The sequence below is a fragment of the Hyla sarda genome, chromosome 7 (genome assembly GCF_029499605.1).
Source record: "Hyla sarda isolate aHylSar1 chromosome 7, aHylSar1.hap1, whole genome shotgun sequence".
In the NCBI taxonomy this organism is placed as follows: domain Eukaryota; kingdom Metazoa; phylum Chordata; class Amphibia; order Anura; family Hylidae; genus Hyla; species Hyla sarda.
In genome coordinates this window covers 72,767,373-72,794,078 of record NC_079195.1, presented here as the reverse complement: position 1 = coordinate 72,794,078, position 26,706 = coordinate 72,767,373, and the positions used below count along the sequence as shown (strand labels likewise).

General features: G+C 44.2%; 1 protein-coding gene across 3 annotated transcripts in view; it reads right to left on the bottom strand.

Annotated features, from left to right (window-relative positions):
- The window catches only part of MFSD13A (major facilitator superfamily domain containing 13A), a 96,440-nt gene that overhangs the window by 26,932 nt on the left and 42,802 nt on the right, over positions 1 to 26,706 (bottom strand). Inside the window, exons 1-2 of one of the 3 annotated variants that reach the window (XM_056529698.1) lie at positions 21,724 to 21,865; positions 9,185 to 9,427 (exon numbers count right to left, since the gene is read on the bottom strand). In XM_056529698.1, the coding sequence (XP_056385673.1) occupies positions 9,185 to 9,349 (165 nt within the window). In that variant the 5' untranslated portion in view covers positions 9,350 to 9,427; positions 21,724 to 21,865. Of the gene's footprint in view, positions 1 to 9,184; positions 9,428 to 10,134; positions 10,213 to 21,723; positions 21,866 to 26,706 lie in introns of those variants that run through there. The other 2 variants (XM_056529700.1, XM_056529699.1) reach the window with 2 other exon arrangements.

The window sequence follows — 26,706 nt, the reverse complement described above, 5'->3', positions numbered from 1 at the left end:
CCTGCAGCAGACATTACCTAGCCACAAGGTGGACTTGCTTTAAAGCAGTGTTTCCTAACCAGGGTGCCTCCAGCTGTTGCATGTGGACAGCCGCTGGCATGCTGGAAGTTGTAGTTTTGCAACAGCTGGAGGCACCCTGGTTAGGAAACACTGCTTTAGAGAATTGGTACCTAGCTTAGGGCCAGCATGCTCTGCTATAGGGAGCTCCATCCGTCATTTCTGCTCACCTCCTGTAAAATACCGGACACCTGACAGATCCTATTGTACTCCGATCTGCTCTAGGTCTGTTCTGCTCCATTTTTAGCGCCGAATGGACCCAGAGCAGGTCGGAGCACATCGGCAGTGTGAACTTAACCTTACAAAAAATTGCATCAATCATCATGATTTCCTATTTCCCTTTGTTATAGGAAATCACTCGGATACAAAGATGTATGTTTACGGTTACCTGCACACTGCCATTGTGCTCAGACCTGTTCAGGGCCCGTTCGGCTCTTTTATTTAATTTTTTTTGTCCGAATGGACCCTGAACGGGTTGGAACACAATGGACACCGCTGGGTCCCATGGACTTTCAAAAGGGTCCATTATTTCACCGGAGTTGAGCGGAGTTGAACAGACTTCACTAGCGGAGCTTAACACTAATGTAAACTCGACCTTATTCCGCACAACAGTATATATTTCTTACAACCAGGGCTCGAGTCCTGCAGGAACTAGGGGTGTGAATCACCAAGAATTTGGCGATACGATTCGAATCGCGATACCAGTGTGGTGATTCGATATATCCCGATATATCGCGATACCGTCTAGGTGGCGATACATCGGGATATATCCCGATTCTACAACAACAAAAAACGTGGTCTCAAATGGCTGGAGGTGCTCAACCCCTAATGCAGTTGTGCATATATACTGGGGGAACAGATCCTGCCCTTTTAGTCCATTGCTAGGGGCGATCCCCAGCATAAAAATGCATACAATGGAGGATGCCTGCAGCGGACTACAAGTGCCACAATAGAATCCTACACCAGATAGACGGTGTGGATGTGTAACAATTAGAACAATACAATACAGGAATTTAGGTGCACTGCTGTGGTAGATGTATACAGTGACATTGGCTAACCCTCAACACTGATGTTAAAATTGAGACATTCGCCAGTATATCCTTGTATGAAGGAAATACCAGAGGCCGCACACCAATGCCAAGGTTTCTCAAATGGCACGGGACCTAGCGCTAAACCTTCCTGTGCATGATAAGCAAAACAGGGGCCAGTGGGCAATTACGGTAGCAATAGGTCTGGGAGGACTCTGTGAGCCAACCTAATGCTACCGTAATTGCCCACTGGCCCCTGTTTTGCTTATCACGCACAGGTAGGTTTAGCGCTAGGCCCCGTGCCATTTGAGAAACCTTGGCGTTGGTGTGCGGGCTCAGGTATGTCCTTCATATAAGGATATACTGGCGAATGTCTCAATTTTAACATCAGTGTTGAGGGATAGCCAATGTCACTGTATACATCTACCACAGTAGTGCACCTAAATTCCTGTATATCCCGATTCTGTCTCAAAAACAATGTCTTTTACACTTTTATTAAAACTTTATTTTTTTATACACTTTATTAGACTTTTAGGAGGAATCATTAGATTCCCCAGACATATGAATAGTTATTTTGAATTCCATTGATCTGTGATCCATTGATAGAGCCTAGTCAAGCCAGGCTCTATCAATGACAGAGCCACGGGACAGCAGGAAGCAGAGGTAAGCCCTCCGGCTACCTCCACAGTGGATCGCCGCCCGCGATCGCGCTGCGGGGGGGGTGATCCACCCCACTAGCCCACCAGGGAGCATTCAGCTTTGACAGCGGCGATCAAAAGGGTTAATAGCTAGCCGCGGCGATCGCTGCATGCTGGCTATTAGCAGTGGCCCCCAGCTACTGAAAACAGTAAGGAGTAAGGAGCGGGCAGGAGTCGGGAGCCCGCTCCATACACCCAGAGCAACGCCACGTCAGATACGGCCCTGCTTGCACGAGACGGAAAAATTCACCTGCCCGGCTCCACAAATGTGGAATTTGTATCTCCTGATGCCCGGGACAGTCACGTCTGCTAGAATACACCGGGCCCTCTGCTGCCCGCCAATGACAGCAGAACAGCTACTACTGTGGAGTCGGACTGTGATGGTAACTAACTTTGGTTGAGGCCTAATACCATATAGGGGGTATACAGGAGGGCTGGTAATCTCTACAGGGGGCATTATTACTGTTTGGGGCACTATAGGTGTTGTAAAAGTGGAGAGGCTAAAATGTTTGTCTTGCAGGTTCTGTGGAGACGAGTTGTGGCTGGAATTAATCATCATGACATTCTGGGTGAAGAAGAAAAAGGAAAGTAACCGACTCTGATCAGAGAAGACGTCACGTGCGAGTCACCTGATGTAACTGTATGTAATTGCTGATATGGTCTGCAGAGCCTGTGTACAGCTGATATCTACCATTATATGGTCACCATATGTGGGAATATCTGTAGAAGTGGGGGTAGGGGGCAGTAGTTACCTTTGTTCCCTCCTTCCCTGGCTACTATATATGGTCCTATAAATTCACATCATGATTTAAGCGTACGCTTAGGGTACATATTCTGTCAACATATACTGCGGTGTAGTGGCAATGCCCCCATTTACTTTAGTGGCCTAAACATAGTCAAGTGCTAGTGTCTATGTTTAGTGCATTTTCTGCATGTATATGTTTACTTAGTGTGACTAAAAAGTGGGGTCTGCTGTGCTTTACCGTGCTGCAAAGTAAACATATACATGAAGGGAATGGGCTAAAACTTAGTCACTAGTTGACAATGTTTAGGCCATTAAAGTGAAATAGACCACTGCCAGTTCACCACAGTATGTGTTGGCAACCTTTTTTGTATATTTAAAGGGCAAGTTTAAATGGTGATGTGAACAGCCCCCTAGTAGGATAACACAGAGCGTTAACCGGTTATAAAAAAAAATCTGTGAGAAAGCAATGAGTCTTGAACTGTTACTAAATTGTTATAAACCGTAGGCAGCTGTATGCCTGTGGCCTGTAAGAAGCCTGGAACCCTGCAGGATGTCAAGTTTTAGCTTCCAAATTTTTTCTTGTTTTTTTGCGCAAATTGGTGGTGGTTGGGGAGGGGGGACGTGGGTTTATTAGAAATCTTGGGTGAGTTCCCACACATTTTTTCCAGGACTTGACCCCTGCTTACAACCCACATAACAGACATATCGAAAACGTTTTAGCACATACACCAAGGTAATAACAATCTTCTTCTCCTTTTGTGTTACTAAGGCTGGGTTCACATATGTCCTGCATTCGGTATAGGTGAACTCAGCCTAAATCGCAACGCAACTGATGCCACAAGTTGTCATCAGTTGTATGGCATCCGGCATCCATTGTTTCTGGGCAACGGAATTGTTCCCCTGTCTGGTGCCCTCCGGCATGTCCAACCATCCGGCGTCAAAATTGAGACGCTGAATGATTGTGAACTGTCCCATTCAAATGAATGGGATCAGTTCTAGCATCAGTTTCCCTCCGGTGCTGGAGGGAAACTATGCCGGACGCCACACATATGTGAACCCAGCCTAACAATTCCTGTAACATGTATGAGCACTGTTACTAATATACTACTGTACACATGGTCCCCAAATCCTGGATCTTGAGAGGCTCCCATGCATGGAGGCTTTGTCTGTTCCCGCATTCTGCTCTGTATGCACATAATATGTGAAAAACATCCATAGACAACCATATAAATGTAGGCCAGCAAGGGGCAGTCATAGCACAAATACACAAATTTAGTTATTTTATCCTTAAGTAAAACAAATTGTATATAACCTCCAAAGGGTGAATGGCCATGTACAGTAACAAGTCATACAATAATATATTAAGGACTTATTGAAGAAAAAGACACCTGAACAGCACAGAGGAAGTCATGTGGGGAAGTGATGGTAGAGCCAAGGGTGGTATTTTCAGCAGCTTATAGCATCTTAAGATTTCGCGGTTTCCTGAATGATTCTAGATGAACTAACAGGTGCACATTTTGCTATATTTCACTAACAAAAGGAATAATTAGAAATTGTGAAATAAAAACTACATGGATTAATTAAGATAAACATTAAGCAAGAGAAAGAAGATTTTTGGACTCGCTTATTTGGGGGACACAGGAAAAATACAGGTACAGTGGGGCAAAAAAAAGTATTTAGTCAGCCATCAATTGTGCAAGTTCTCCCACTTAAAAAGATGAGAGAGGCCTGTCATTTTCATCATAGGTATACCTCAACTATGAGAGACATAATGAGGAAAAAAAATCCATAAAATTACATTGTCTGATCTTTAAAAAATGTATTAGCAAATTTTGGTGGAAAATAAGTATTTAGTCGATAACAAAAGTTCATCTCAATACTTTGTTGTATACCCTTTGTTGGCAATGACAGAGGTCAAATGTTTTCTGTAAGTCTTCACAAGGTTTTCACACACTGTTGCTGGTATTTTGGCCCTTTCTTCCATGCAGATCTCCTCTAGAGCAGTGATGTTTTGGGGCTGTCGCTGGGCAACACAGACTTTCAACTCCCTCCAAAGGTTTTCTATGGAGTTGAGATCTGGAGTTGCAAAACTACAACTCCCAGCATGCCCAGACAGAGTTGTAGTTTTGAAACTCCTAGAAGCTGCGGTGAATATCACTTTACAGCGATCTTCACTGCAGCATCTGACAATGCTGCCACACCACTTGCCTGCCCCCGCACCTCTCCACCATCTTCTCCCGCTCTGCCCCGACATCCAGAGTGGGCAGAGCGGGGGAAGTGAACTTTCATCCACGCCCCTGCCCTGCGATTCGCCGATCATTCGTGATCGGCCAATCGCAGGAGATAGGAGGAGGTGGCACCCTGCCACCTCACTCCTATCCTTCAGGATGATCAGAGCTGTCTCTGACAGCTCCAATAATTCCTATTTTCCGGGCTATTGGGTCATCAGAGACCCGATCAGCCCAGAATTGCCGCAAGTCGCCGATCTGAATTGATCTGCGATTTGCGGCGATCTCCAACATGGGGGGTCTCAGGACCCCCCCAGGCATTTGCATGGGAAGCCTGCTGAATGATTTCAGCAGGCATCCTGGTCCGGTCCCCGCCCGCTGCACGGTGGGGACAGAAATTCCCACGGGCGTACAGGTACACCCTCCGTCCTTAAGTATCAGGACGTGAGGGCGTACCTGTACGCCCTTCCTCCCCAAGAGGTTAACAGTAAAATGACAGCCGGTTTACCTGCACTAAACCCACTGGGTTACTGTGCAGGTGAACCAGATTAAAATGAGGTACAACTCATCATAAGTGAATGCCGGTCCCATTTGCTACATGTTGTCCAGGTATGAAATGATCACAACTCCTCTAGCCAAAAGAAGAGCCATGATGACCATCACAAACTTTGTGAATTACTAGAGACCTGAGGCCAGTCTAAATGGAACACTGAAATATGCGGAGAGGTCCCCCAAAAACAAGAAACTAGTAAGAGGTGACAAGATTAGGACATGTAGGTTTGCATTCTATATGTCCACAAAAGACAGGCAGTCATTGGGGGGGGGGGGGGGGGGGGATGATGGCGCAGAGACTACACACTGAAAATGATGGAAGGCAGACATGTCTGTTTAGGCACTTCAGGTCCAAGATGGCACAGACTGAACCACCCTTTTGAGAAAAGCTTACGGGCTGAAGTAAAACCCTGTGAATCTCTTATGAGTTCAAACGAGAGCAAAGCAAAGAGCTCGCTTGAAACCTGCACAAAGTGAAGTCATGTCCCCCTACGGGATATGTTCCTACAGTCCTGTCTGGTTGAGTCCCTGTACATCCTCAGGGCTCACCTGCAGTTTTCCCCCATAATATGTACAAGTTATATATTAAGGGTAAAGGACCTTTGATATGGTCACATGATTGTTAGTCACATGATAAGGGTTGTCACATGTTCATGTCATATGTTTTGTTACCCAGAGAGCACCAGGTGACCAGGTGACCTGCAGTTGGCCTATGGGCTTGACGTATGATCGCAGGGGTCCCGCCCTGTCACACCCCCTCCCATAGACATGAATGGAGGGGGTGTGGCGTGACGTCATGAGGGGGCATGACCGTGACGTCACATCCCCGTCTCAGAAGCAGCGCCCGTCACAGAATGCCGGGGGCTGCACAGAGATTGCGGGGGTCCCCAGCGGCGGGACACCTGCGATCATACATCTTATCCCCTATCCTTTGGATAGGGGATAAGATGTATAAACCCGGAATACCCCTTTAAGTTTACATATAAGTATTTACTAAGGTAAAAGAGAGGAGAGGTCTTCTTTAAAGGGTTTGTTTGACCATGTTTTAGAACACATTTAAACAATGTCAACATCACAGGCTAGCAATGTGATTTCATTACGTGGCAGACTTAATGCTTGTTGTTGTCAGTAGATAACAGACATCTTTCTTTAGCTAACAAAGAGGCATTCTAATGAAGTGTAAATCCATATTCCCTAGTTGGGCAGGCTGCCTAGATAAGAACACAACAACAAATATGGGATGCGATACATATATCCACCCATTTATGTCATAAAAATACCAGCTGGATCTGTCATGCACATTCAACTCATAGTGAATTATTTAGTTCCGCTTCTCACATGCTGAAAAACATGAAGCACTAAACCTATAAAAGTAGGGATCGACCGATATTGATTTTTTAGGGCCGATACCGATAATCTGTGAACTTTGAGGCTGACAACTTACACCGATATTCCGGTATAGGTTATCGGCTATGCCCCCCCCCCCCCCCGCAGAAGCCGCTGCAGAACAATGATTTAAAGCGGGAGCTTTAAATCAATGAACTGCAGCGGCTTTTGCAGGGCCAGAGACCGCCGCCGCCACCATCTGCTTCTCTCCCCCTGCCTGTCTTGGGGTCCTCCTGAGTCCAACCACCACCGCCACTGTCCCCCCTGCCTATCCTCTGGCCAGAGACCGCCGCCGCACGCTTCTCTCCCCCTGCTGGTCCTGAGTCCAACCACCGCCGCTGCCCCATTGCCTCTCCAATCCCCGATTTTATAACTATCTGTTCCAAGGGTCCGCGCTACTTCTGGCTCCGGCGGCGTCCTGAGCTGTCACTGTGCGCACTGATGGTGATGTCGCGTTGAGGATGTCACTCGTCATTGCACAGCAATAGCGCAGCACGCCGTAGGAGCCAGAAGTAGCGCGTACCCCGGGAACAGATAATTATAAAACCGGGGATGGGGGAGGCAATGGGGCAGCAGTGGGGGCAGTCTTCTCTGAGGAATTATCGGCATATCGGCAAGGTAATTGCCGGTCCAAAATCATGAATATCGGCCGATAATATTGGCCAAACCGATAATCGGTCGATCCCTGCTATAAAGGCACCTAAATATTCCAAGATGGATACTTTAGCAGTGTTCCCAAACCAGTGGCTCTCCAGCTGTTCCAAAACTACAACTCCCTGCATGTATGTTGGAAGATGTTGCAACAGTTAGGTCAGTGTTTCCCAACCAGGGTGCCTCCAAAGGCTGTCCAGGCATGCTGGGAGTTGTAGTTTTGCAACACGTGGAGGCACCCTGGTTGGGAAACACTGAGTTAGGTTATGATATTTCACATTTAAATTCGGCATGAATTTATAGCCAATACACTTCAATGGGATTCTGCTGTCCTGTTGAAGTGAATGGGCAATTCATTTCTTCGGAATTTACTGCAGAATTTCATGCAGAAATTCCGCCGCATGAACATAGCCTTAGAGAGCCCCGGGCTGGAGATGACTGATTTATAGACGGCGGTATACAACATAAAAATATCTTTATAAAACAGAATTCTACACAAATACAGGCTTCCACAAAGAGCAGCCTTTAGTCTGCTGCCCGATTCTAAAGCAACAGTGTGGAATGTGAAATATTACAATTATATATCTTGAAAACAAAGTGACTGTGAAAATAAATATATATTAGAGAGGTGCTGTTTATGGTGAACCATACGACTAGTCTAGTATGAGGAAATCCTCCCAACACAATTTGCCCATTAGCACGCAAGATATTACAGGTCTTTGATGTATTCGGAGAGTGTGTCAGGCTAACAAGGCGTTTCCATTTGGGTATGAAAGGCATGTGCTAAATATACATCTCAGGGGTGGTATGGCCTTAACACAGAGTCACAGTGATTTATGGCCAACACATTGTTCTGTGGGTCCAAGAGTTAAAGCGGTGACACCTGTGCTATACAACAGTTAAAATGTGTGTTAATATGAGCTTTGAAGTGTAGAAAACAAACAATAAAAAATAAAAAAAATTAAAAAGTATTGTTTGGCTGAGTTCACAAAAACAAAAAAAGCGTCATCAGACTCCTTTTTTTTTTTTAAAGGATTCAGAGATTTTAATATGAATCGGCTTTCATCTATTCTATTGCCCAGTCAACCACAATGTTCCAGCCATCAATGTCAGCCATAGTACAGTCAAACAAGGCAAATAATCTCCTTACCCCCACCTGAGAACATCAGCAGCTGTTCTCTACAACAATATCGATCCCAGGATCCTGTTGTTAGCAACAGTGCCCTCTAAATACCAGCCCAAGGGGCCCTCCGACAATGCCAGCGGCACTGCCACCAACAATGTCAATACACCAAAACAGTAGAAGTTATATTACCCCCTTTGCAACAGTCAACCACAGTGCCCCCACAACAATTCTAGCCATACTGTACCATTGGCAGCATTATTGCCTACCTAACATTGGTTCTCACCCTAACAATGCCAACTGTTTAGTCTCCATGCCAGCCACAGTGCCCATTGAAAAAGCCAGTCACAGTGCCCCCCCTAACAATGTCAACAATGCCCCAATAAAGTCAGCCACAGTGCCTATTGTTAAAGAGGTACTCCGCTGCTCCATCGTTTGGAACATTTTGTTCCGAACACTTGGAGCAGGCGTCGGGGGTTGTGACGTCATGATAACACCCCTTGTGACATCCCACCACGCCCCTTCAATGCAAGTCTATGGGAAGATTTTTAAATAGCAATGACAGCTATGCTCCCTTTCAAGCAGTGTATCACATAAATAAGATTACTTATTATTATTTTATTATTTTTTATATCTATGCCTAATCTGACAAGGCATAACTGTATTATGTAACTCACTGATCTACCTACATGTACTTATATTTATTCTTAACAAACCTCTCCAATCCAGAAGGACAGCTTGTCGATCTTGTAAACAGACACAAAAGTGTCCACGTAGTAGAGAAGGAAGACATTGTGCAGGACGGAGAGGAAGAAGGACAGTGAGCCGTACAGAACGGCTGTGGGGAGGTGGAAGACTCCTGCGGCGATCCTCAAGCCCATGATAGGTTTTTTAGGAACGGCCTATGTCGGGTCATCCATATTGTACGCTGCCACAATGTAACCACATCATCTGTCCTCCTGTTAAACAAAACACAAGGGTATTACTAATACATTGTATCAATCACTAATAGTAAATAAAAAGAGGCCATTTACATGCAGCACATGACGATAGTGGTACCAGGACAAAATAACCATTTACATGATTCTGTCCAGACAGATCATACATACTGATCACTACATACATGAGAAGATCAGATCACCTAGCACAACCCACACTAAGGGTGCATTCACACGGCCGTCTGTCCGCGTTTTTTTTTTTTATCCCAGTTTCGGTTCCATTTTTGCAGGCTGTAAATGGATTAAAAAAGTTACTTATTTTAAATCCCATTCATGTCAATGGGATTTTTTAACAATCCATTTATACCCGTCTGCACTAATTTCCGTTTTTGTTTTTTTTACGGCAAAAAAACGGCACATGCAGAATTTTTTCTTCCGTCAAAAAAACAGAAGAAAAAGTTGATACAGTAAGTTTAACATTGAAGCCTATGGAAAACGGACGAGCCTTTAATGTCATCCGTTTGCATCCGTTTTTCTGATCCATTTTTACTTCCGAGCATGCTCAGAACAAAAAATATATATATTCAGTTAACTGAACAATAATTGATCCAAACGGATAACATCCGTTATTGCCTGTTTTTTTTTTTTAAGTCCGTATTTTTTGACGGGAAAAGAACGGGATGGATCTAGACGTCAGTGTGAATGCAACCTAACACACTATCACGTACTGTAGAAACCTGTTCTGTCTTTTCATATTATTTAGATTTTTTTGTATTTTCTTTTTTTTTTTTTAAACGTCACATGAGAAATGTGTACGGAGGATTTAGGCTGCAGGGAAGAGGGCAACAATAGCCTGAAGCAGTGTTGCAAAACTACAACTCCCAGCAGTTATTAGTTTGGGTCATTAGATAATTGTTTCCCAACCAGGGTGTCTCCAGCTGTTGCAAAACTACAACCCCCAGCATGGCCGGACAGCCTTTGGCTGTCCGGGCATGCTGGGAGTTGTAGTTTTGCAACAGCTGGAGGCACCCCAGTTGGGAAACTCTGGCCTGAAGGCCTGTGATGGGAAGAAGTATTTATCAGCACATAGGGGGAGATTTATCAAAACCTGTCCAGAGGAAAAGCTGCCCAGTTGCCCATAGCAACCAATCAGCTCATTTCTTTCATTTTGAACAAGGCCTCTGCAAAATGAAAGAAGCAATCCGATTGGTTGCTATGGGCAACTTGGCACAGGTTTTGATAAATCTCCCCCATAGAGACTCAGTTTGCTGCTGGTTACAATTGTATTTTTTTTTCTGCATTCCTATGAAAATTCCAGTTCACTGCTGATGAACAAAAATGCTACATTATATAGAAAAGCAACAAAGGAGGAAAATTTCAGCTTTTAGAAACCTTCTTAATATGTATAGGTGAGGCTGGGTTCACACCACGTTTTTGCTATACAGTTCCCGTATCAGGTTTTTGATAAAAAATGAATACCTGAAAACCTGACTAAACTGTATCAAAACGTGGGTACAAATTTTAATCCGTATACGGTTTGAAAAATGATGTCTGGTTGCATCCGATTTTTAAGAAAAAAAAAGTATACATTTTTAACTTTTCATTCCATTATGAATAAAGTTTCACTTGTTTGATTGAAATTCAAAGAAAAAAACTGTTACGGTTCCCATTGACTCCCCTGTTAAAAAAAAAAAAAAAGAAATGTATAGGTTTCAATACAGTTTTTCACCCGGACCAAAAACCATGGTGGTACATTCACACCATGTTTTTGAAATACAGTTCCTATATACGTTTTCAATGTGAAAACCGTACGGAACCATATTGAAAACCGTATGCATTGACTCTCCATTGAAAACCGTATGCAAAAAGATGCATCCGGTTGTGTCCGTTTTGCATTCTGTGCGGTTTTGTCCGTTTTTTTCCCCGTACCCTACCACGGTTTTTGGTCCAGATGAAAAACTGTATACGTTTTTGTTTTTTTTTAACATGGGAGTCAATGGGAACCGTACAGAACTGTATGTGCATACAGTTCCATACGGTTTCTGACTTTTCACAGTTTTTTTTCTGTCAAACAAACAAGCAAAACTTTATTCATAATGGAGTGAAAAGTTAAAAACGTATACGTTTTTTTCTTAAGAAATGGATGCAACTGGGCATCATTTTTCAAACCTTTTGTCGATATTTGCATCATTTCTTGGTGAAAAATTCCAAAATTTTATGAAAAAATAGAAAATTTAGCATTTTTCTAACTTTGAAGCTCTCTGCTTGTATGGAAAATAAACATTCTAAATAAATAATATTTTGATTCACATATACAATATGTCTACCTTATGTTTCCATCATAACGTTGACACATTTTTACTTTTGGAAGGCATCAGAGGGCTTCAAAGTTCAGCAGCAATTTTCCAATCTTTCACCAAATTTTCAAAATCGGAATTTTTCATGGACTAGTTCAGGTTAAGTGGATTTGAAGGGCCTTCATATGAGAAATACCCCACAAATGACCCCATTATAAAAACAGCACCCCTCAAAGTATTCAAAATGACATTCAGTAAGGGTGTTAACCCTTTAGGTGTTTCACAGGAATAGCAGCAAAGTGAAGGAGAAAATTCAAAATCTTCATTTTTTACACTCGAATGTTCTTGTAGACCCAGTTTTTGAATTTTTACAAGAGGTAAAAGGAAAAAAATCCTCAAAATTTGTAACCCAATTTCTCTCGAGTAAGAAAATACCTCATGTGTATGTCAAGTGTTCGGTGGGTGCAGTAGAGGGCTCAGAAGGGAAGGAGCGACAGTGGGATTTTGGAGAGTGAGTTTTTCTGAAATGGTTTTTGGGGGGCATGTCACATTTAGTAAGCCCCTCTGGTGCCAGAACAGCAAAAAAAAAACAACATGGCATACTATTTTAGAAACTACACCCCTCAAGGAATGTAACGAGGGGTACAGGGAGCCTTAACACCTCACAGGTATTTCACGACTTTTTGTTAAAGTCGGATGTGTAAATGAAAGAAAAATTGTTTTTCACTAAAATGCTGGTTTTTCCCCAAATTTTACATTTTTACAAGGGGTAATAGCAGAAAATTACCCCCAACATTTGTAACCCCATCTCTTCTGAGTATGGAAATACCCCATGTGTGGACGTCAAGTGCTCTGCTGGCGCACTACAATGCTCAGAAGAGGAGCGCCAATAAGCTTTTGAAAATGGAATCTGTTTGGAATGGAAGTCAGGGGCCATGTGTGTTTACAAAGCCCCCCGTGGTGCCAGAACAGTGGACCCCCCCACATGTGACCCCATTTTGGAAACTACACCCCTCAGAGAATTTAATAAGGGGTGCAGTGAGTATTTACACCCCACTGGTGTTTAACAGGTCTTTGGAACAGTGGGCTGTGCAAATGAAAAATTACAATTTTCATTTTCACAGACCACTGTTCCAAAAATCTGTCAGACCCCTGTGGGGCGTAAATGCTCACTGTACCCCTTATTACATTACGTGAGGCGTGTAGTTTCCAAAATGGGGTCACATGTGGGTATTAATTTTTTTGCATTTATGTCAGAACCGCTGTAAAATCAGCCACCCCTGTGCAAATCACCAATTTAGGCCTCAAATATACATGGTGCGCTCTCACTCCTGAGCCTTGTTGTGCGCCCACAGAGCATTTTACGCCCACATATGGGGTATTTCTGTACTCAGGAGAAATTGCGTTACAATTTTTGGGGGTCTTTTTTTCCTTTTACCTCTTGTGAAAATAAAAAGTAAAGGACAACACCAGCATGTTAGTGGGTCACCATAGACCCGTATGACCCGGAATAGCCGCAAATCGCAAGTGTGAATTCATTTGCGCGGGGTGCCTGCTGATAGATATCAGCAGTCACCCCCGACCAGTCCCCGCCCGGCAGGGACCGAAATTCCCACGGGCGTACAGGTACGCCCTTGGTCCCTAAGTACCAGGGAGCAAAGGTGTACCTGTACGCCCTTGGTCCTTAAGGGGTTAAAGGGGTATTCCAGGAAAACTTTTTTTTTTTTATTATATATTAACTGGCTCCAGAAATCTGTTTAACATATATATATATATATATATATATATATATATATATATATATAAAGTTTTTTCCTGGATAACCTCTTTAATCTAATGCAGGGTTTCCCAACCAGGGTGCCTCCAGCAGTTGCAAAACTACAACTCCCAGCCTGCCCGGACAGCCAAAGGCTGTCCGGGCATGCTGGGGGTTGTAGTTTTGCAACAGCTAGAGGCACCCTGGTTGGGAAACAATTATCTAATGACCCAAACTAATAACTTCAGGAGATCCTAACCATGTTAAGGAACAGTCAGGAGAGAATTTGTGACCAAAACTGGCCTTAGGGCACTGGTCTTTACCTTACCTTTTATGGCCTGAACAATATGATGTCCTGTGAAAATTACTTCTATTTAAAAATCTTACTCCTTTCAATAATTATCGCTGCTGAAGTTGAGTTGTTCTTTTCTGTCTGGCAACAGTGCTCTCTAAGTACTGACATCTCTGCTTGTCTCGGGTACTGCACAGAGTAGAAGAGGTTTGCTATAGGGATTTTCTTCTACTCTGGACAGTTCCCGAGACAGGTGTCATCAGAGAGCACTTAGACAGAAAAGAACAACTCAACTTCAGCAGCACATAAGTACTGAAAGGATTAAGATTTTTTTTAATATAAGTAATTTACAAATCTGTTTTACTTTCTGGAGCCAGTTGATATATAAAAAAAAGTTTTTTTCCTGGATAGCCCCTTTAATCTAATGCAGAGTTTCCCAACCAGGGTGCCTCCAGCAGTTGCAAAACTACAACTCCCAGCCTGCCAAAGGCTGTCCGGGCAGGCTGGGAGTTGTAGTTTTGCAACTGCTGGAGGCACCCTGGTTTGGGAAACAATGATCTAATGACCCAAACTAATAACTTCAGGAGATCCTAACCATGTTAAGGAACAGTCAGGAGAGATTTTATGACCAAAACTGGCCTTAGGGTGCTGGTCTTTACCTTACTTTTATGGTCTGAACTATATGATGTCCTGCGAAAAGTTAAGTCACAGAACTTAAATCAGGCATGTAGGCCTTTATACAGAACATTGTTAACCTATGTAGTCGATGATGACACTAAACACAGATAAAGGTAACGTGAACAATAGCCTATGATTAGCTGTCGTCACACGGATTAGTACATGGACCTGCCTGGGGCCCATAACAGCATGACCTGTCCATAACCATGTACTTAACGTAAATGAAAGAAAATCTAAAGTGTAAGGAAGCAACCAAACTGACCCTGGGCAGAGGCCCTTCAAGGAAATGTTAGACAGGTTGGATTTTATCAGCAGAAAAATGCTGCCTTAGGCTAGAAGGTGTGGAAATTTTATAAAAAAACTACTTGTCCACAGGACTAAAATGGAGCAAAATCTACTTGTCCCTCATGACGATCCACTTGTCCGGGCCAATTTCCGCTTTTACGCTCTCCTATTTTCCTCCTTGCCCTATAATAGCCATAACTACCTACTATAATGATACCGTTTAATTTTTCAATAACACATTCTCTGAACCAAAAAAAAATAAAAAATAATATATATATATATTATATATATATATATATATATATATATATATATATATATATATATATATATATATATATATTTAGGGAAGTGAAATAGTAAAAGATAATTTAGCAGATTGGGTGTTTTTATTTTCTGCGCCATTTACCTTGTGGTTGAGGTAACATGTTAGTTTCATACTTTAGGCGCCTGATTACAGCGATACGAGATTTGTATAGTTTACGTCATGTTTTACTAATTCTGAACTTTTTCTAATTTTTTTAATTGCCATTTTTTAACCCCTGTAGCTTTATTTTTTTTCCGCATAACAGGCTGTATGAGGGCTCATTTTTTGCACCATAATCTGTTTTTTGTATCAGTACCATTTTGGTATTGATCTGACTTTTTAATCACTTTTTAACTTTTTTTTTTTTTGGGATATTATAAAAATTGCAATTCTGTGGTTTGGTATTTTTTTTTACATTTACCGTACGGGATACATAATGTTATATTTTAATAGGTTGTACAATTACGAAGCTATACCAAATATATTTATTTTTATTATGTTTACATGTTTTTATATAGGAAGAGGGGGTGATTTGAACTTTTAACATGGAAGGGGTTAATGCAGCGGTCTTCTAACTGTGGCCCTCCAGATGTTGCAAAACTACAACTCCCAGCATGCCCGGACAGCCAACAGCTGTCCTGGCATGCTGGAAATTGTAGTTTTGTAACATCTGGAGGGCCACAGTTTGAAGACCACTGGGTTAATGTGTGTCTTTCAAACTTATATTAAAACTTTTTTTTTTACACTTTATTACACTTGTAGGAGGAGTCATTAGATTCCTCAGACAGATGAACAGAGATCTATTGAACTCTATTAATCTGTGTGCTCTGTCATCCATTGATAGAGCCTAGTCCAGCCAGGATCTATCAATGACAGAGCCGGGACAGGAGGAAGCCCACCAGGGAGCATTCACATTTCCCTTTAGACGCTGCTGTCAGCTTTTACAGCGGCGATCTAAAGGGTTAATAGCCAGCCGCATGCTGGCTATTAGCGGCGGCGGCCCTTGGCTACTGAGAACAGCCTGGGGCTGCAGAGTATGGAGCGGGCAGGAGTCCCGAGCTCGCTCCATACTCCCCTGTGAGCGCCGCATGCAGTCTCCCTGTGCAGACGTGCGTCCGCTCCTCCCCTCAGCTCTCCGAAGCTACAGCTGGGGGGAGTGAAGGCAGAGGACGCAGGTCTGCACGGGGAGCAAGAAGCCACGCCCCCTCATCTCCCCCCGCACGTCTGCAGAGCAGGAGAGAGAAGACAAATACACAGCTTCTCATCTCCCCTGCTCTGCTTCGGAGGAAACAGGTTTTTACAGCCGGGGGCTGCAGAGTATGGAGCGGGCAGGAGTCGGGAGCTCGCTCCATACAGTCTGCAGAGCGCCGCCGCGCTTGTCAGGTCCGGCGAGCTAAGGGCTGGACAAATTCACCTGCCCGGTGCCCAAAACTGCTTGTCCCGGGCGTCGGGCGATAGGAATTCCACATCCCTGGGGTAAGTTCACACGCGCAGATTTTTTAGCGGGTTTTCCGCTGCATATTTGAAAGTGGGTGGGCTCTTCTCGGCTTTCTGCAGCCGATTTTCCGCGGCGGAATGTACACTGCGGAAAATCCGCCGCAAGCCCAATTGAAGTCAGTAGGGACTGTGGCGGATTTTCCGCAGCGTAAATTCCGGCGCGGAAAACCTGCAGCGGACAGCTGAGAAGAGCCCGTCCACTTTCAAACATTCAGCGGAAAACCCGCTAAAAAATTCACGTGTGTGAACGTACCCTAAGGGTACGTTCCCACCTGGCGTATTTGCTGCTGCGTATTTTATTTTCCCATTGAATTCAATGGGTAGGAAAATACGCAGCACCAAATACGCCAGGTGGGAATGCACCCTTAAAAGGGGTACGCTGCTGGAAAACATTTTATTTTTTATTTTTATTTTTTTAAATCAACCGGCTCCGGAAAGTTAAGCAGATTTGTAAATTACTTCTATTTAAAAATCTTAATCCTGCCAGTACTTATTAGCTGCTGTATACTACAGAGGAAATTTTCTTTTGGAATTTCTTTTCTGTCTGACCACAGTGCTCTCTGCTGACACCTCTGTCTGCCCCGGGAACTGTAAAGAGCAGGAGAGGTTTGCTATGGGAATTTGCTCCTGCTCTGGAAAGGTCCTGAGACAGACAGAGGTGTCAGCAGAGAGCAGACAGAAAAGTGGTCAGACAGAAAAGAAATTCAAAAAGTAAAGAACTTCCTGTGAAGAATACAGCAGTACTGATAAGTACTGGAAAGATTAAGATTTTTAAATAGAAGTCATTTACAAATCTGTTTAAAGGGATATTCAACTGGAAAAAAAATATTTTAAATCAACTGGTGCCAGCAAGTTAAACAGATTTGTAAATTACTTTTATAAAAAAATCCCAATCCTTCCAGTACTTATCAGCTGCTGTATAATACAGAGCAAGTTCTTTTCTTTTTGAATTTCCTTTCTGCCTGACAGGAACTGTCCAGGGCAGGAGCAAATCCCCATAGCAAAATTCTTTTGCTCTGGACAGTTCCTGACATGGTCAGAGGTGTCAGCAGAGAGCACTGTGGTCAGGCAGAAAGGAAATTCAAAAAGAAAAGAACTTCCTTTGTATTATACAGCAGCTGACAGGTACTGGAAGGATTGGGATTTTTTATTTAAGTAATTTACAAATCTGTTTAACTTTCTGGCACCAGTTGATTAAAAAAAAAAATATATATATATGTTTTCCAGTGGAGTACCCCTTTAACATTCTGGCACCAGTTGATTTAAAAAAATATATATATAAGTTTTTTTTACCGGAGTACCCCTTTAATGGAGATGTCCGGTACGGACTATTACTATTCCATCCTGCCCGGGCTGCAAAAAGAGACAAAACATACTTTCACTTACCTTCCTACGTTCCCCACGGAGCTCCGCAACAGCTGATCGGTCGGTCGGCTGTTTACTTCCCATTTCCCTTAGTAGCGATGTCCTGCCTCGGCCAGTGATAGGCTGAAGCGCCGTGCGTCCCGGGCTAAGGGAAGTAGAGAGCCCGGCGGACTGATCAGCTGTTGCAGAGCTCCAGAGGAACATAGGAAGGTAAGTGAAAGTTTGTTTTCTCTTTTTTTGCAGCCCGGGCAGGATGGAATAGGAATCGTCCGTACCAGACATCTCCTTTAAAGGGGTATTCCAGGCAAAAACTTTTTTTTATATATCAACTGGAAAGTTAAACAGATTTGTAAATTACTTCTATTAAAAAATCTTAATCCTTCCAATAGTTATTAGCTTCTGAAGTTTTCTGTCTAACTGCTCAATGATGATGTCACGTCACGGGAGCTGTGCATGATGGGAAAATATCCCCATAGGAGCTGCACAGCTCCTGGGACGTGAGTCATCAGAAAGCAGTAAGACAGAAAACAGCAACTCAACTTCAGAAGCTAATAACTATTGGAAGGATTAAGATTTTTTAATAGAAGTAATTTACAAATCTGTTTAACTTTCCGGAGTCAGTTGATATATATAATAAAAAGTTTTTCCTGGAATACCCCTTTAACCCCTTAAGGACTCAGCCCATTTTGGCCTTAAGGACTCAGACAATTTAATTTTTACGTTTTCATTTTTTCCTCCTCGCCTTCTAAAAATCATAACTCTTTTATATTTTCATCCACAGACTAGTAGGAGGGCTTGTTTTTTGCGCGACCAGTTGTCCTTTGTAATGACATCACTCATTATATCATAAAATGTAAGGCGCAACCAAAAAACACTATTTTTGTGGGGAAATTAAAACGAAAAACGCAATTTTGCTAATTTTGGAAGGTTTCGTTTTCACGCCGTACAATTTATGGTAAAAATGACGTGTGTTCTTTATTCTGAGGGTCAATACAATTAAAATGATACCCATTATTAAATACTTTTATATTATTGTTGCGCTTAAAAAAAAATCACAAACTTTTTAACCCAATTAGTACGTTTATAATCCCTTTATTTTGATGACCTCTAACTTTTTTATTTTTCCGTATAAGCGGCGGTATGGGGGCTCATTTTTTGCGCCATGATCTGTACTTTTTTTTGATACCACATTTGCATATAAAAAACTTTTAATACATTTTTTATAAAAAAATTTTTTATAAAATGTATTAAAAAGTAGGAATTTTGGACTTTTTTTTTTTCCTTCACGCCGTTCACCGTACGGGATCATTAACATTTTATTTTAATAGTTCGGACATTTACGCACGCGGCGATACCAAATATGTCTATAAAAAAAAAAATTTACGCTTTTTGGGGGTAAAATAGGAAAAAACGGACGTTTTACTTTTTTATTGGGGGAGGGGATTTTTCACTTTTTTTTTTTACTTTTACTTTTACATTTTTTTTTTTACACTTGAATAGTCCCCATAGGGGACTATTCATAGCAATACCATGATTGCTAATACTGATCTGTTCTATGTATAGGTCATAGAACAGATCAGTGTTTTCGGTGATCTTCTGCTCTGTTCTGCTCGATCACAGACCAGAGCAGGAGACACCGGGAGCCGGACGGAGGAAGGAGAGGGGACCTCCGTGCGGCATTATGAATGATCGGATCCCCGCAGCAGCGCTGCGGGCGATCCGATCATTCATTCAAATCGCGCACTGCTGCAGATGCCGGGATCTGTATTGATCCCGGCACCTGAGGGGTTAATGGCGGACGCCCGCGAGATCGCGGGCATCGGCCATTGCCGGCGGGTCCCTGGCTGCGATCAGCAGCCGGGATCAGCCGCGCATGACACGGGCATCGCTCCGATGCCCGCGGTTATGCACAGGACGTAAATGTACGTCCTGGTGCGTTAAGTACCACCTCACCAGGATGTACATTTACGTCCTTAAGGGGTTAAGAGTCTGTTCACAGAGGCAGATTTGTGAACGATTTTCTGAAGAGTATTTGCCGTCATAAAATCTGCAGCAGATTTTGCTACCACTGACATTAACGGGCCAGTGGCAAATCAGCAAATCTGCCACTATTACGGATTTTTCGCCAGTGTGAAGGGACCCCAAGGGTATGTTCACATGTGCGGATTTGTTGAAGGTTTTCCCAATCAATTTCACTAGTGGAGTCAAAACCCACAACACATCTGCAGTGTGTGAACATATAAAGCACAAAAAGTCCCATACAAATCATAGATCAACACTAGAGACGAAAGAACCTGAACACCAAAGAATAAGCGCATAACGATCAAGAATAAATGGATCAAATTTAAATGGGCACGGTCATCAACATTTGTTTTTGATATGTTGTAGTACATATGTACTAAAACACATTTCTAATATATTTTCTTTTTTTTTTATTAAAACCTTTTAATTTACGTTTGAAAACCAGCCACTAGGGGTCTCCCTCCTAGTGGCCGGCTGCAGGCTGGTGTGATGTCACGCCTGAATTTGGACCGATTCCGGCCGGGCAATCGGTCCGAATTCATTCAGCCTGCGCTCGCTCCCAGCCTGTCAGACAGGCGGGAGCGAGTGCATTGGCACCCTGGCCACTGGCTGGGAGCCACTCCTCCCGCACATGTCGCCACTGCTGCTGCTGGACTCTGCGGCATGTATGTATGTTTAGGCGAGATATGTTTAGGGGGATCAGGGTTTTAAAAGGTGGGTTGGGGGGAGAGTGGGGTTCGGGGTTTTAACACGGGGGGGGGGGGGGGGGTAGCGCTGCGCCGCACCCATGGTCCTGACTTATTGTTTTCAACACAGCGTGCCTCCAGCTGTTTCACTACTACAACTCCCAGCATGCCCTGACAGCCAATAGATATCAGGGCAAGCTGGGAGTGGTAGTGGTGAAACAGCAGGAGGCACCCTGTGTATATGAACTAAGGGCGGAAGTCGGCCCCCCCAGCAGGCATCAGTGACATCGTGCCTGCTGGGGAAGTCTACACCCTGGATGAAGCCCTGAGCGAAACGATGGGTGGTGGAGGCACTGTGGTAAATCCTCCTATATTGTGCTTTGTTTGAATACTTCTGTTAATTATGCCATTTGCGCACTCCTTTTTATAGTGTTACTTTATCCTCACTTTAGGATAGCAACCAATGGTACATGCACTTTAACTGTACTATGACATTTATATAGAATTCTTTGAAGTATAGCTTCCATTTGGTATATACTATGCACTTTTGATTATAGCTACGAGCTGCTATTCTGTGTATAGCCCCTATTAGTCGGTTCCTCCAGTACTATGCTACCATGCAATTTCTTTTAAATGTGTCTTTTTTTGAGCATGTGTTAATAAAATTTAAATATGATAACTACGTTATACGCTTATTCTTTGGTGTTCAGTGTGTGAACATACCCTGAGGCAACATGTCATCAGGCGGTGGTGGTGGTGGTGGTGGTGGTGGTGGTGGTATAGGGCTGAGCCTATGTGCCTCCATAGTATCAGCTGATCACTTGGTATAGGTGGGCATAGCCGATGTATCTATAGCAGTGATCTTTAACCTGCGGACCTCCAGATGTTGCAAAACTACAACTCCCAGCATGCACGGACAGTTTTGCAACATATGGAGGTCCGCAGGTTGGAGACCACTGATCTATAGCCTGAGATATATATATATATATATACACACATAGGATACGGAGAGAACCCTATAGAAACAAGCAGAGGCTACAGCCTTTAGGAAGGAGACTACGTGTATATACACAGGGGAGAGGGGCACTACAGGTCCCAGGCTGTCCCTAGTAACACAGCAGCCAGCACTCACCTCTCCCCTGTACGGCTTCATCTCTCCGGCCGCCGGATGTCTCCTCACTTCCTCCTTCTCCTACCGAGCACAGAGAGAGAGAGAGAGAGCTCCGATAGAATCGAGTGAGGAGTGCAGTGTCCCAGTGCGAGCGGCAGGGGGCGCTGTGCGGAGCTGACGGTGTGCACGGAGCATACATGGCTGCCACGGTGGCACAGCTGTCCTGCTACGTGCTGCGGCTCAGCCTGACAATGTGGGCTTGCCAGCTGCTGCATTGTGTGTACAGGTCCCAGAGTACTGACAGAGGATGATGTATACTGCCTGCGGCCCTGACTTTATCCCTCACATGTTACTTCATGAAGACTGCTTTCTGGGCTGTGGGTCAACCAGGGTGCCTCCAGCTGTTACAAAACTACAACTCCCTGCATGCCCGGACAGCAAATGGCTGCCGGACATACTGGAAGTTGTAGTTTTGCAAAAGCCGAAAGACTGCCTGGCATGCTGGGAGTTGTATTTTTTTATTTTATTTTTTTACTGCTAAAAAGTCTTATCAGGTCACTGCTGTAGACTTCTGCAAAACTACAACTCCCAGCATGACCTGACAGCCTGCACCAACACTTGAAGTTCATAGGTATAGAACTGTGTTTCCTTGCCAATGTGTTGCAAAACTACAACTCCCAGCATGCCCAGTTTTTCCACCACAGGTACGCAATAAGGCTCCGTTCACACCATTTATGGGAACATGTTTGTCAGTGCAGATCAGGCTGTGTGATAAATCGATTATCGTAATCTTAGGGGCGGAAACCAGGAGAAAATTTTTGCTCGGAAATATTGTTGCAGCAGCCTCCCCTTGTTTTGAATAGGATTCTGGGCACTGTCATTAAAATTATTATTGTTATTATATTATATAATAATACTAGCTGAGTACCCGGCGTTGCCCGTTTTTTCCTTCCTAATCCTTTTTGGGGAGGAAAATAAACAAAGGAGGAAGCTTTTGACTTCATATCCCGACCTCCTATCTCGACCTCCTTTCCCCGACCTCCTATCTCGACTTCCTTTCCCGTCCTCCTCTCCCGTCCTCCTATCACGACCTCCTATCACGACCTCCTATCCCGTCCTCCTATCTCGACCTCCTATCCCGTCCACCTATCTCTTCCTGCTATCCCGTCCTCCTATCGCGTCCTCCTATCCTGGTCCTCCTATCTCGACCTCCTATCCCATCCACCTATCTCTTCCTGCTATCCCGTCCTCCTATCGCGTCCTCCTATCCCGGTCCTCCTATCCCGGTCCTCCTATCCCGGTCCTCCTATCCCGTCCTCCCATCCCGACCTCCTATCCCGTCCTCAGATCACGACCTCCTAACTCGACCATCCCGACCTACTATGTCGTCCTCCTATCCGGACCCGTAATATGTGTACCAGGTATTGAAATATCTCCAGCCGTACAGAAGTTATGTGGGAACATACATTTCCCATTGATTTGCATGGGACTTTAAACAAAACCCCCAACCCTCACAAAAGGGGGTAGTTAAGGGTTAAATTAACTATCCTATATTTTAAGTGGACATATAAGTAACATGTGACAAAGTATTATCGAAATATCTCCAGCCGTTTGGAAGTTATGCAGTAACATATATTTCCCATAGACTTGTATGGGACTTTAAACATAAACCCCGCCCCTGGCAAATGGGGGTGAGTAAGGGTTAAATTACCTATCCTATGTTTGTTGGTGACATATAAGTAACATGTGTGCCAAGTTTCATTTTAATATCTTTAGCCGTTTGGACGTGATGCTGGAACATACATACATACATACATACACACACACACGTTGAGTTTTATATATATATATATATATAGATTATTATTATTATTTTATATACATGATACACCAGGTAAAATAAATAAGATTTGTAATTTACTCCCTGTAAAAAAAAAAAAAAATTTTTTAGGTCATGTTTATGATCTTATAAATCTGGCCACTAGGAGTCTCCCTTCTGGTCCAGACGTCATTCCGTCTGCTCAAAAGCACAGACATTGTTCTCCTGGCAGGAGAGCGGCTAATGCGCAGAGGAGGTGTGTTGGCCACGAAGTCATGCTGCGGCGCGCCTCCTGCATGGGAGAGCCGTGACAGAGCCGTGGCCCCGTGCTGGAGATCGCGGGGGGTCCCAGCAGTCGGACCCCCAGCGATCAGACACTTATCCCCTAGCCTGTGGATAGGGCATAAGTTGTCTTTTGCTGCAGATGTCCTTTAAGGTGGCCATACACTATTAAAGGAACACTGTCAGCCTGTTCACCCATACTACCTGTACGCCCTGGTCCTGTTTACGGGGGTTTAATCCGTTTTCACCAGCAGAGAATGGGTTAAACCCGGTGGGTCCCAGTTGCTACGGGCAGCCAGGACCCACAGCTAATGCCGGGCACTGCTGATCGGGCCGATGGCCGGCCTAAACCCTTTAAACCTTCTAAAATGAAAGTGAAACTAACCCGGCAGCTCAGCGGAGCTGATCGCGATAACCGCAACAAATTCACACATGAATTCACACATGCGATTTGCGGCTATTCCGGCGATGCGGGTCACATGTGACCCGCTGACCCGGAGATACAAGGTGATCGGGGGTGTATGATACACCCCCTATCACCCACTGTATCTATGGGGAGGTGGCGATTTCGTCACCCCCCCAGGATCGCTGCTATTGGCTGGACCATCCAGCCAATAGCAGCCGGCAGGGGAGGGGTTAACAGCATCTTCCCGCAGCTCCCGCCGCTGGCTGAGTTCAGTCAGCGGTCAGAGCTGCTGGAGGAAGACCGGGACCCCCCCTCTACCGAGATCGGAGCCCCCACAGAAGAAAAGAAGCCCCCCATAGATCAGGGAAAGAATACAATCCAGGGAAAGGTAGGGTAAAAAGTAAAAAAAAAGTAAAATTCCCCCCCCGACCCCGTAATAGGTCCCCAAGAGTCTTCTGCAGTTTTTCAGTGTGACCCGGGCCCTATTTGGGGTTCAGGGCGCTGCATTAGCCCCCCCATTTTTTTGTTGTTGGCTGCAGCATTTTTCCCCCCCATATAACGGTGTGTCATTTCTAATCACACACCGTTATACATAGTTACACCAAGCACACACACAGTGCATACCTCCCCACAGTACATATGATGATTCAGAGCATAGGGTTTGGGGTGGGCATATTTTTTAGTTTTGGCTATGCTCTGGATCATCATTCTGGGAACATAACCTGTTTTATAATTTTATGTCCCACTGTACCCCATTTTAGTTATTTAGTGTACCCCAGTTATTTACCCCATGTAATGCCCCTTGAGGGGGGGGTCCCACTGTTCTGGCTCCATAGGGGAAATACACAGCTCAAGGACCCTGACTGATCTCCGGCACCTCTGAGACCGGTGTGCATGCTGTTTATGCCCAGACATGAGGTATGTCCTTACTCCAAAAAAATTTACTTACAAATTTACAATGACATTTTCTCCTTTTACCACTTGTGAAAATGAAAAATTTGGGGTAACCCCAGCATTATAGTGTAAAAAAAAATCAAATTTTTCCTTTTCACATCCCACTTAATGAACCTTTATCAAATACCGGTGGGGGGTTAAGGCTCACTGTACCCCTTGTTACGTTCTTTGCGGGGTGTAGTTTCCAAAATAGTATGCCATGTGTTTTTTTTTTTTGCTGTCCTGGCACCATAGGGGCATCCTAAATGCGACATGCCCCCCCCCCCCCCCCCATTTCAGCAAAATTTGCAAATGTGACTCCTTCTCTTCTAAACATTGTAGTGCGCCTGCAGTGCACTTGACGTCCACATATGGGGTGTTTCCATACTCAGAAGAGATGGGGTTACAAATTTGGGGGGGCATTTTCTCCTATTACCCCCTGCAAAAATTGTAAATTTGGGGGGAAAAAAGAAAAAATAATTTACACATCCAACTTTTAACGAAAAGTCGTCAAACACCTGTGGGGTGTTAAGGCTCAATGTACCCCTTGTTACGTTCCTTGAGGGGTGTAGTTTCCAAAATAGTATGCCATGTGTTTTTTTTTTTTTTTTTGCTGTCCTGGCACCATAGGGGCTTCCTAAATGCGACATGCCCCCCAAAAACCATTTCAGAAAAACTCACTCTCCAAAATCCCACTGTCGCTCCTTCCCTTCTGAGCCCTCTAGTGCACCCACCAAACACTTGACATACACATATAAGGTATTTCCTTACTCGAGAGAAATTAGGTTACACATTTTAGGAAGATTTCTCTCCTTTTACCCCTTGTAAAAATTCAAAAACAGGGTCTACAAGAACATGCGAGTGTAAAAAATGAAGATTTTGAATTTTCTCCTTCAATTTGCTGCTATTCCTGTGAAACACCCAAAGGGTTAACAAACCATTTGAGTGTCATTTTGAATACTTTGAGGGGTGCAGTTTTTATAATGGGGTCATGTCACGATTCGGCTTACGGGTTGTGGATCCGCTGTGTCAGCGAGGGATTGGCGTGGACCGTGCTAGTGGACCGGTTCTAAGAGGCTACTGGTTTTCACCAGAGCCCGCCGCAAAGCGGGATGGTCTTGCTGCGGCAGTAGCAACCAGGTCGTATCCACTAGCAACGGCTCAACCTCACTGACTGCTGAGAAGGCGTGGGACAGAAGGACTAGGCAGAGGCAAGGTCAGACGTAGCAGAAGGTCGGGGGCAGGCGGCAAGGTTCGTAGTCAGGATGGATAGCAGAAGTTCAGGTACACAGGCTTTGGACACACTAAACGCTTTCACTGGCACAAGGCAACAAGATCCGGCAAGGAAGTGCATGGGAGGAGATCAGATATAGCCAGGGAGCAGGTGGAAGCCAATTAAGCTAATTGGGCCAGGCACCAATCATTGGTGCACTGGCCCTTTAAGTCTCAGAGAGCTGGCGCGCGCGCCCTAGAGAGCGGAGCCGCGCGCGCCAGCACATGACAGCAGGGGACCGGGACGGGTAAGTGACCTGGGATGCGATTCGCGAGCGGGCGCGTCCCGCTG